The sequence below is a fragment of the Lonchura striata genome, chromosome 9 (assembly GCF_046129695.1).
Source record: "Lonchura striata isolate bLonStr1 chromosome 9, bLonStr1.mat, whole genome shotgun sequence".
Classification (NCBI taxonomy): domain Eukaryota; kingdom Metazoa; phylum Chordata; class Aves; order Passeriformes; family Estrildidae; genus Lonchura; species Lonchura striata.
Window position 1 is genome coordinate 25909034 of NC_134611.1, and position 12404 is coordinate 25921437.

Genomic DNA, 12404 nt, shown 5'->3' on the forward strand with positions numbered 1-12404 from the left:
AAAAGATCACCAAGCCAGGTGCTGTGAAAAGGGTGTAACATGGAAAGAGAAGATTCCCAAAGCACAGGGTGGAGCAACGCTAAGGGCAAAATGTAAAACCACCAGCTAAGAACGGCATGAAATTCACAGAAACTAGGAATGCTAAAAAAGGGCCAGAAGCACTTTATGAACTGGCTCCACTCCAGAAAGAGCAGGGCCCAGGACTCCTGCTCACTCAATTTGCTGTGAAGTGTTCTGCTGGGAACATCTCTGTGGAACATGATGGAAGTCTGCACTGTGCAAGTGTGCAAGTTGCACACAAAAATGAAGTGGAAAGTGAGACATAATTAGGGTTAAACTGTACAACACATGTCATTAGGGTAAAACTGTGCCATGTTTTTCCATACTGCGAAGATCAGGCTTTCCAATGACAGCTAAATTATTTTCTTGGATACCCAGTTTAAAAGCATCCACAACATCCACATCCACGTAATAAATGCCCAGTACATGTGAATAATCAAATCCCTCTATGGTGGTCAAAGATGGGCATCCATGGAGTTCATGGATGCCCATGAACCCCATGCCACACACCTCAAATGACCCAGGCAGCATTTCTCTGCCTGTAGAACAGCCCATGGCCAGGCAGGAGCTCGGGCAGAGGCTGCACAAGCTCAGCTGCTGGAGAGGGAGCTCATCCCACAGCCTGCCTGGAACCAGCCTCCCTCCCTCTCCTTCACGGGTCAGTGTCTGGTAGGAAATTGTCACACTGACAGTGCAGATGGACAGATCTACTGAATCTTAACAACTCTGGGCAGACTGACCTCAGAACTACCACTTTTACTCCTGAACAAAGTGCCACACAAGCCAGAACAACTAAAGGTACAATATTAATTCATGCAATTATGAACTGTTAAGAGTCTGATATCATATTTTTAACAAATACAGCAACAAAAAGTAGTCCTAATACTAGGACAACATGGTTTTCATATGAAAATTATATAACTAATTTCAAAAGAGGCATGAATATGTTTCCTATTTATGTTCTGGAGCAGAGCAAAAATTATTCTGAAATACCTCCAGCAGTCTATGTTCATTTTAGGGGACACGTAAATTATTTTAAGGGAATAATACATCTCCAAAGACATTTTAATGGATTAAATGTCAAGAATGAAATACTGCATTTCAACTTAGCTAGGACCTTAAAAGAATGAATATAAAGACAATTATTGAGAGGTCTGAAGAACACAATTGATTTCTTGCAATTTAAACTCTGAGGCACTTCACGCACTTAAACAGAATTTCTATTTCAAGTTTTCATTGCATAAAACTATGAAGTATGTCTAGCTATAATGCTGACAATATTTTAAAGTTTATAAGAGAACTGCAGAGTGTCTGATTTAAAAGGAAGGTCTGTTTTAGGACTGAATTTTATGCTCAATTACTGTGAAATAAATTACAATTATGATCTACTTTCTTTTTCTAATCCTTTTAGCAGTAGCTTGATGCTCCTATAGAAAGCCAGAAATTCATTATCATGAGGAAATAAAAGGGCCAAATTCCAACAAGAGCCCCATAAAGCAAGAAGTTATACATTGGGAAGGTGCTTTGCTGCAGGCAAATGGCTGCCAGCATTCCAAATCAAGCTGTGAGGCAACACACTGCAGATATACCTGTGCTCAATGCACAAAATATTCTCACACAGACACACCACTTAAGTTACAATGGGATTCTGGTCATTATAATGGCACTTGGATACTACTCTTACAAAAAAAAAAAAAAAAAAAACACTAAACATACTGTGTCTAACTTTCATACAGAAAAAGAAATATAGATCATTAATTGCAAAACATACACAAAATTCTCATACCACCCTGTGTTAGAATGCAGTGTATGTGTAGGTTGCCTTTATAAAACCTGTGACCGTTTTTAGAGCTATCAGTGCTGTTTAAAGAAAATATCCAAGACTGAAGGCAACAATAAATGGGAAGAATATGGTTCCTATGAGAAGTAATATGTTCAATTTCATGGATATTACCTGAACATCCATCTGTTTCTATCCATTTGGGACCATTGTCATCAACATGTGCACTCTGAGAAAACAAAATATAAAGCAATTCTCCAATAAAATATAGTTTTATAAGTAGATTGCTTACCATCACAAACACTTACTGAACAGGCAGAAGTTTTTTTTTTAAAGCATTTTAGCTCAAAACCATCACCACCCTTTTTGTACCATTACTGCTGTAAAGATGACAGCTTGCCAGTTATTGCACTGGTGGAGTTTCACAAGGTCTTCTTGGGATTTGTGACAGTGGAAGGGATGGCCCAGTGTTACAGCAACAGAACACCAATAACAGGTAAGGGTCACCCACACGATCCTCTGCCCTTTTGCTTGAGCTGACAATTGGCAGTGGACTGCCCTCTGCTTCTCCAAACTCCAGGCAAGTGGGTCATTCCTTCCAATTGGTTATCCCCAGGGAGGGGCAGGAGCTGGGGAAGGAACCTCAGCAGCCCAGAGGCCCCGTGCTGGCTGCTGGATCAATGGCCAGTGTCAGCAGGCTCCCAGTTAATGATGCTGGAGCCAGAGCCAGCCTTGCTCCCGGCCAGGCTTACCACAGGTACCCACACACAGGGCACGGGGCTCTGGAAAAGCCAAATAATTGCCTCATTTTGCAGTATGAGGAATTTTTTGTTAAAGGCATACACCTTGCATTTTGTGTTCCTAGGATCAGCCCTTAGATTTGAACAAAGAAAAGATGTTCACATTCACAATAGCGCCATGTGACAGCCAAGGGCAGCCAAGAGCATCTGTGTGACTACAGATCCACGTACAAAGGTTTGCTACAAAGAATGCAGTGATTTGTAAGCCTTGCTTGTGTGTGTAAATGTATATAAACTTCATGTTTATAGAACAATTTTTATTATTGTTTTAGGATGAGAAGTTCCTGGCAAACACACAAAACCCAACAAAAAAAAAAAAAAACACCACAGGAAAATACAACCACAGAACAGGCAAATCCTTGTCCTGTTTCTATGATAAAAGGATGGAGCACTTGAAGTCATCTCTGTATCCATGTATGCTCTGGAGTGGAACAACTGAATTATGGGAATGGAATAACTGTACAAGGTTCTTCAAATTACTGACTCATTATTACTCCATGCAAACTACCTACAAAAACTCTCCCACTCAAGGCAAGAGTGTTCAGCCAGACTCTGTTTCAGCCCCAAATATGCAGTCCAGACCTCTCAGCTAAAGGAGAAAGGACAAGGAGCCTTTCCTTTGAACTCAGCCTGGTGCATCCTGCAGCTGAAGGCCTCCATATTTCAAAAGCCTGTCTCAGAGGCCACAACACTAAAAACACTTTCCACAGTAACATTTCAGGATTCCTTTCTACCCTGCTAACTCAATAAAAATTTTTGAGGTAGTCCTCAGAAAACTGTACTATTATGCCTGTCTAGCAGTGCTTCTACCTCCCAGCCACAGGCAGCAGCATTTTAACTGTTCACTCCAGACTCAAAGAAGATATCCATCTTCAAAAGTTGAAATCAGTACAACTCCACTGTTTACAATTCTGGAAAACTCTTTCCCAGTAAGGAAAAGTACAGCAGGAAGAATTTTACTCCTAATTTTTTTTTTTTACATTATGCAGAAATCAGAATCTAAAATAATGATTTGTTTCAGAATGAGGAACAAAAATTATTATTTATAAAAATGCATACTGAATTTAAAAGCAGTTAAAAAGTTAAAAATAGACACCAAATTTGGTAATTAACCTTCTCAAATATTCTCACACAAAACTAAAAGCTCTTAATAATCTGCCACTCATTTTTTAATTTTTGAACACTTTTAAAAGCTCCCTTGTGGCAGACTGGTAACTGTTAAATTATTAACATCAATAAATTATTCTTCATTTACAGAAATTGTTTTCTTGAAGAACTTGACAGATTTGAAACTGAATCTATTTGTCATATCCTTTATTTACCCCCAAGAAGTTTGTTGTCAGAAGTTCCAAGTTCTCATTTAATACAGGGCGCAATTTACCACAAAAAAACGCCTTACTGCTCTGAAATCTGACCCTGCTCAAGTAATTTTCCCCCTCACATTTTGATAAATCTCTCCAAGCAAGTTTCCAACAACACTTGAGTTTAAAGTAGCGTTCCCATAACCAGCACTGATCTGACACCTGCTGGCTTCATTCTCTTCCCATCCCATCTCCAGTGCTAAGCACCCTTCCCCGGAGCAGGCTCCAGAAAACAGAAGCAGTTATTTTCAGGATCCCAACTTCCCTGCTTCACCATGGTGGGCACAACTGCGATCTGCCAGAAAAGATTTAGCAGTTTTGAAAGGTAACAATTGAGAAAATCCAGACCATAAACACCACAGAACATTTGTATTAAGTTTTACTGCCAAAAGTTTTATTTTACACTCGGTTGCAAATGAACATGGTGTACACATCATACAGGATGCAGAAGTACTACATGAAAAAATTTGTTAGCAATGACAAATTTTCAGAAAATAAAACATCCTAAGTTCTCCCTTTGTCCCAAAACTTGACTTACCTTTTTGCAATATAAAGAACATTTGAGGCGTGGCAGAAGAACAAAGAATGGCCACAACTTTTAACTGAGGAGTTTCTGGCTGCACACAAGGCACACAAGGTTTACAATGAGGCACTGGAGCAGGCTGCCCACAGAAGCTGCTCCCTCACCCTCCCTGGAGGGTTTCTAGATCTTGCTGAAGCCTTAAGCCCTGCTCTGAATTCAGCACTGACCCAGCTCTCAGCAGGGAGCTGGACTGGAGACTTCTCTCAAGGTCCATTCCAATCTGAATGATTGTAAAATTAGATTTAAGCACAATCAGCAGCCAAATACAAACAAATCAGTGCATGCCTTATGTTTTCCTCACTCCCAACAAAAACACCACTCATCTTTAATGAATCATCTTAACAACAGTCCAGCATGACAGAAATCAAAGGAACAAGCAGCAAATTAAGTCTACTGAAGAAGACCAACACCACATTAAAAAGCCTTTGCATAATTTAAAATTCTTTTTGTAACAGCAAACACAGATTTTTTTTAATTGCTCTTTACACATTTGCAATTATCAGCCGTATAACGATACCAAATATATTCCTAGTCATTTTCAGCTGGGAGAGCTCCTGTCCACATTTCTATTGGCTCGATACACTGGCAGTGCCATATTCCCTGCAAGTGTCCCAGGGAAGCCAGAGAAACAGGGACTGGGAGGTGGAAAGGATATAAGGAATCCCAGAACATCTGTTTTATCCTGGGGACCCTTTCTCTTCCTGGTTGAGACCTCTATCTATTGCTAGGGTTTAAATGAAAAGCAAGTGGAACTATCAGGAAGGACTCTATTTCCTATTTTTAATTCAATTTGACAGAAAATTGCAATTAGACAAAAGAAGTAAGGCCAACACTTACCACTAAGGCAGCTGTAGAAGAATTAACTGCACAATGTGATACAGGCAAGGAACAAGGAATAAATATAAAACCCAAAAAATACTAGAATTTTTTGTGCCAGCAAGCAACAGATCCTCTAAAACAAAATAATTACCCTGGTGTAAATAAAAAGTCAATAAATGTGTGCACACCCACACCAAATGTAACATTCAGCCCTTTGGAACCTCCAGTTCCAAAACAGCTAACTTCTCAGTTTTACAAAGATTTTGGTTTCTCAATCTCAACATATCTCAGGACAATTATGAGCAAAGGCCAGACAATTTGACCAACAGTGAATCTCTGCAAACATAAAATCTTCCACCTCTGAAAGCCTGCTAAAAGTGTGGAATCAGATCATGCACCCACCCAGAAAACCATGCACCCACCACAGGGGCAGCTCTGGCTTGGCTTTACCTTCGGGCAGCGTGGGTAGAGGAGCAGAGAGCACCGAGCCCAGTCCTGCTCCTGGAGGGTCTGGGTGGCACAGCAACTCTGGGTCCAGCCAGGGAAGCTCTCAGGCATTTTCTTATTTCAAGCAATCGTTAAAAGCACTGAAATCAAGTTGCTATAGCAGGAAAACAACTCTTAGCTGTTTGTGCAGCAACAAGACGAAGTTACACAGAGTAAATACAAAGCAATTAAGGGAAAAACCTCTTTATCTGAAATAACAGAAAACTAAAGGCCCAAATTTGAGGACTTTTGACATACTTGGAGAAACAATCTATTCCAACTCTACAGTACTGAAATAAAATCAGATTTGTGCGATTCGGGTCTCTTTAAAACACAAAACAAGTAGTTATTTGGTGGAGTTCTTTCTTCATCACACAAAACAGTGAAAGACCAATGACAGTTTAGTCCTGTCAATTTTGATACTTTGAAGGGAGAAAAGAAGCCAAAATGGCACAGAGGTTAAATCAGTGAAGATAAAAGAAAGAACAGATAGTGAAGAGGACTGGATTCTGATACATGTAACTCTGAGACATTTGATACGCAGGCATAGGAGAAGTGTCAGAGATAGAAAGGTTCTGGCCTTGGAAAACAGGCAAGTAAAATTGTCAGGGATGTTAGAAAATAGTCTAGAGGGAGTCAGAAATAAAAATTAGATCTTTGAATCTGAACAGGTCTGAGGCTGGCTGGCTACAAAAGGAATAACCTGGAGGTAGAACCACGGGAGAACCAGACTGGGCGGGGGAAACACTGGATTTCTGGGGCATTCAAATAAAGTGCAACATGAAAAAAATCCAAAAACAAACTGGAGAGAGGCTGTTTAGGTACATGAAATCATATGAGAGGGGGGAAAAAATGACTAAGTATTAAAAACCAGAAACAGTTATGGTGATGGTGCCACCTCCTTAAAGACAGATAAAAAGAGAAATTTGGTTGCTACTGAAGGCAGAAGTAATTCAATGAAAGGAATGAGAGGCATAAAAGATACAGAAATAAAAAGGGCAAACTGATATTCAGAAAGGCTGGCATGGAAATTAAGAAATTACAAGAGATTATGTCTGGAGGGAGGAATGGAGACAGGACAGTGTGAGAAGCAGCCAAAGAAACCATGTACAGAGAAGCAGACAGAGATAAAAATAAAGACCAGTGAGTAAAAAGAAGTGAGGCCAATGAAGGAAGGAGGCAGCAGTGAAGATGAAGGAGTCAAAAAGGTTAATAGACCGGAGATCCCAAAAGGAGTGAGTGACAGGGCAGAGGAGAGAGAAAGACAGATAAGCTGAAAGAGAGCAGGTAGTGATCAGAGAAAGGGAATTTAGAAATGAGAGAGAATAAAGTGAACAGTATTTAGTAAAGACAAGGTCATGGGAATGATTGAGGCACTAAGAAAATCTATCTAAAACTAGAAATCACAAGCATTGGGCTGGAAAAACAGAATGAAGAACGAAGGATTGAAGTACTGATCAGGGGAAAGGAACTGGGCTTGCCCACGGGGAGAGCTGAAATTTGAAAAGACTGAAATGGGTTGAGTTTAGCACACATACTAAGAAAGATGCAAACTAATGACTACTAGGAAAACTAGACAGAGGACTTCAACCAGGAAGAGGGTAAGGCTGACAACAGGACTGACAAAGCAGAAGCCAGGAGTCATAGAACTTTAGTGGTAAATATGAATGGAAAATACGTTTTTAAAAGCATCAGGAAAGGGAATAAAGGCTCAGAGAAGGGAAGAATTTTAAAAAAGAACTCTAAACATCTATATTTGAGTCATGTTCAGAAACATAAGTAACACCCTACCAAGCAGGGTTCACACCTCTATCTCCCTCCTTGACAGAAAGATTTACTCACCCAGATCAAACCAGAGATCAGAAATTCAAAAGGCCAACACTGCCACTGGCTAGGTAATGTGGGGATATGGCTGGGTTGAAAATTCTGACTATTGAAATAGATAATGATTATTAAAGACTATTAAAAATGATGAAAAAACAGTGATTTGACCTCTGCCATGCAGTACCTTTATGTCTCCACAAAACAAGACCAGAAGGCCTCCGCCAGCTCTCCCTCACGTCACCTCCTGTTCCTACCAGGTCACACAGCCAAAGCAGCATTCAGCAATGCTCCAACTCGGCTGCTAACATTCTCACCACTGCCATGTCACAGCAAAGATAAGGGGTTAAGCAGACAGATTGCTGCAAACAAACATCGCTGCAATTTTGGGTCCCATTCAGAGTTATCTGAGAACCACTGGCATAAAAGTTCTTCTCCATTTCCAAGCCTCTGTCAAGAATTTCACTCTATGGCTTTCTTAATCATGAGCATGAATAAAACACCAGCCTTCTCAGACACTTCTAATACTGCATTTCATCTTCTGCTATACTGGCATGTTTTTAAAGTTTCTGCTCATTACAAAAAGACAACACGCTTCTATTGCCTGCTCATACAATTGGGAGCTGGATCATTAGGAGTGCAACAAAACAGGGGAAAAAACCAAATTATTCCCTGCTACCAAACCAGTGACATGCAGAGAGTATACAAAGTGAGCTGAGCACATAATTTCTACCTACTCTACTGACTACTGTTTATTTGTGTGAGTAGATGTGGTTCATTCAAAATTACTGAAATTACATAAAAACCAGCTGAAATATAAAAAAGAGCTCACAGGACTGGGGTCATAATGGGAGCTCTGTTATTTTTATGCTTTATCACATATTTCAATATTGAAAATAATTTTAAATTTAGCTTAAAATTTTAGTTTCAAATTTTAGTTTAAAACATACAACATACTGGATGTAGTATTTTTAAATAATCTTTTAACAAATAATACAAAAAGGAATTTTTTTTTTAGTGTACTATCTTTTGTTACAGTCAAAAATCTCACCTAGAATCAACTACTGGAAGCAGCTGATAGGCAGCATCACACGATAGGCAGCATCTACTGTAACATTATATATATCTCTCTAAAAAAGAAAAGTATGAAAAAATATCATAGATACAGTATAATTTTTACACTACATTTAATATCTGTATGTTTTATTTCTATTGAACTACTGCACAGCAAGGGAGCTTTCGAGACAAAGGGATTTTAGTCAATTTTATGCAAAGCACAAAAAAGTTCACCCCGACACAAGTTAATACTGGAGCACTACTGAAATAAAAGGAGGAGCTGGTCAGACACTCTTGGGTAGAAATAAACACATAATGCCATAGCTTAAAAAAATAGTGCCAAATGTTATCAATATATGAAAAATAGGATGGTGATTTATAAAAGAAAACATTTTATAAGCACATAGCATACACTGGAGTGTTATAACAAGACTTATCATTTTAATATGTTACCAGGTACTTTAGGGAGAGATTCTACAATCCCCACGTATGTAAGCAGTTCTATTAACTGACACTGGCTTTTTAATTACAGAAGTCAGATACCAAACTCAGGTGCACCATTCATTTCACAGACTAAGTCAGGAACAACTATTTCTTTTCCTCAGCACAATATTTAATCATAAGTACTAAAAAGAAACCCCCACATTGCTAAAAAAAATTAAATGCTTAAGTGTGCACATTTGCTAACTCTTAACTCATATTCTTTTACTCAGCATACCCTTCCAGGGGAGGGATATCTATCAGCAGTTTCTGGCAGGAAAAGTTCAATACTTTATGCATAATATTAGATACAAATAGCCTGCATTGCATTTGCTGATTTTTAGATGTTCTAGCACATTTCAGAAAAAAAATTATTTGAGTACTTGTGCAAATTAAGAACTAATCTGGCATTCAAGCAAATATTGTGCTGCCTTTTTCAATACAAAGCATTTAATTCTATGATGTGAAACATTGTTACAGAATATAATCATCATGTTTTAAATTATATAGCCATTTAATAAATGAAAACAAATCTAGAGGTTGCTAAACAGAAATCAAAGTTTCTCAAATACATCTTTTCAACAAACTGTTCCACTGAAGTACTATAAGGTTAAGTGCACTCAGAAGTGAGAAATAAAACTACATTTTTATACAATTTATCCAACAAAACCTGGAAGCAAAAATTTTAAAAGTATGTATTAAGATAAGCTGATGATCTGGCACATACCATCTAAAATCTCCCCTTTTCTTTTTCCAAATACAATTTTCATAGTATTTATAGTTTTAAAAAATACAAAAACAATCCTGACCCTGCCTTGAACATAAACGCCACAGATTTTTTTTTTTGAGCATTATATCAAATAAAAATTACAGCTGCTCAGAGAAACAAACTAGCAAAAAAAAATCTGAGAATGCAGGGATGTGACAGCATCTAGAATCTATATATGTATGTACATACTTCTGCTTTTATCTGAACTAACTTTTTACCCACATAAAGACTTAACTGACAGTAACAGCTCCCTAGCTGCTATCACTGATAATAATTACCTTTTGACAGTTCCATAAAAAAAGTTCAGTCTTGAAACTCAAGGAATTTCATTTTACTCTCCATGTTTACCACATTTAAAAACAAGACACATTCCTTCCTTAACAACAAAAATATTATATAAGCATACCCCAAAAGGCACTAAGGTCTAACAAAAATATTCAGCATTTCCTTTTAAACTAATAAAGTATCTGTAAGACAGTTTGCATATATAATTATTTTCCAAATTAAGGCGTGGCAACTGTATCTTAAACATAAAAGCTATAATTTACTTCTGCTAAATATAAAACTAAGTCTCAGGATACAGTACACAAAGATCATATATTTATGTAGAATATATTTTGTGTTATACTAGACTATTGTATCTTTGCCAAAAGATTTCAATATTTAGAAAAAAAAATTGAAATTTAAATATACTGTAAGGTAACTCAAATTATTTTAAACACAAAATCTACAAACAGTGACATATACACAAACAGTTGGGAAGTTGTAACTTAAAGATCACATCTTTTAATCAGACTTCCTCAAAGGACAGCCACAAAAGAACCCTATTGGCTACAAGAAGCATCTGCATGTTTTTAAGACTGAACTATGCAGACTCCCATTACCCCAGGGCAGTGCTGCACAAGTCTATTGAAAACGACCTGATTGCTGAACCAACACCTTACATTTTCCCAGAAAACCTCCAACAAATGTTTTGTGTATTATGAGAAACTAACAAATCAAAAGGGGACATTACAAGAATTTCAGCATGACAATTTTTCCTGAAATTATTTTTCCATTCCATTTGGCAAGCAGAGAACTAATTATATTCCTTGTCTACTCATACAGCAAGAACTGCAAACTACAATTCAATATAAAATACAGTAAGCTCCTGTAATAATTATGTTCCTCTTGGAACAAAGATTAAAGTTAACTGTGCTGATTCATACTTTCCATAAATTACTAAAAAGTCAAGAGATTCAGACATTTTGCTTCTTGATATTAAGCATAATATCTGCATCATGTGCAAAAGTGCAACTGTGTTTTAGAACTGAGGCCCAACCGAATACAATTTTGTTATTACAGAAAGTATACTTGAACCCACTAACATGGAAGCAGCGGTTCACAGCATCTTGAAATTATGCTTTACATATTTAAACCTGTTGTACAACTGCACGTTAGTAAAAAAATACAAAACCCAGAAATAAACAGAAAACAAAAAGCTTGTATATAAACTGGTTTACAATTCAAAGCACAACAGTAAGCTCCAAATAATTACATTTGTGTAACACACACGGAAAGGTGGGATGATTTATTTAAAGCACTTGGTTCTTGCTGCTCCTTTGCCGGGGCTCTCTGGCTGTTCAGCTGCTGGCGGTGTGTGCGTGCATCCGTTTCGCTACATCGTACACGTAGGTGATGTCTGGGCGCTTCTCCGGATCCGGGTTGATGCACATATTAACTAATTGTCGCAGCTACCAGAGGGAGAGAACATGACAGGAGCGTTGGCCTTCTTACAAGCAGGATTTGTGCATTATCAAATTCAAATTAATACAACTGGCAAAAATTAGGCAAACGGGGATTCTGCACAAGTACACGGGCAGCCCTCCCTCTCTGCTCGCACGCTGCACGCAGCCTTATGCAAACACGTATGCAACGCGCTCCCCGATTTCTACATTTTGCACTGCTGGCCAGAAAAACTGATGAGACAATTCAAGTCATAATCCTTTCAACTTTAGACACGCATTTAGTCCAATCCCTCATAGTTTATAGAAAATTCCCCGTGTTTCTGGAGGGCTGTGCCTGCAATGCCCAGAAGACTGAAAGGAGCAGAGAGCGAAGGTAAACGAGGGCTGCTTTGCTCATTCAGTCCCGATACAGGAGTTAGCCAGCAATAAATGGCATTTCTGCCTGACAGGGCCCAACAAACAAAAGGCAGTGGTGCTCCATCTAACACAGTTAACCCTCAGAACCTCCTGCTGCCAGGAGCTACCAATACACACACATTCAATTCAGCTACAGAACAAATTAAACCCACTGAGGGTTACCTGTTATAAAGTAATAAGGTTATAAGGTTATAAGATATTACCCTTGTGGAAATATCTGAACATAGAACTGGAAGCTGAGAAAG

At 38.3% G+C, this 12404-nt stretch overlaps 1 protein-coding gene across 1 annotated transcript in view; it reads right to left on the reverse strand.

The window, feature by feature from the left end:
* Positions 1 to 4367: 4367 nt before the first annotated feature.
* NEK7 (NIMA related kinase 7) overlaps positions 4368 to 12404 on the reverse strand; it is a 68536-nt gene continuing 60499 nt past the window's right edge. Inside the window, exon 10 of the mRNA XM_021547419.2 lies at positions 4368 to 11748. Coding sequence (XP_021403094.1) covers positions 11638 to 11748 — 111 coding nt within the window. The 3' untranslated portion in view covers positions 4368 to 11637. The remainder of the gene's footprint in view (positions 11749 to 12404) is intronic.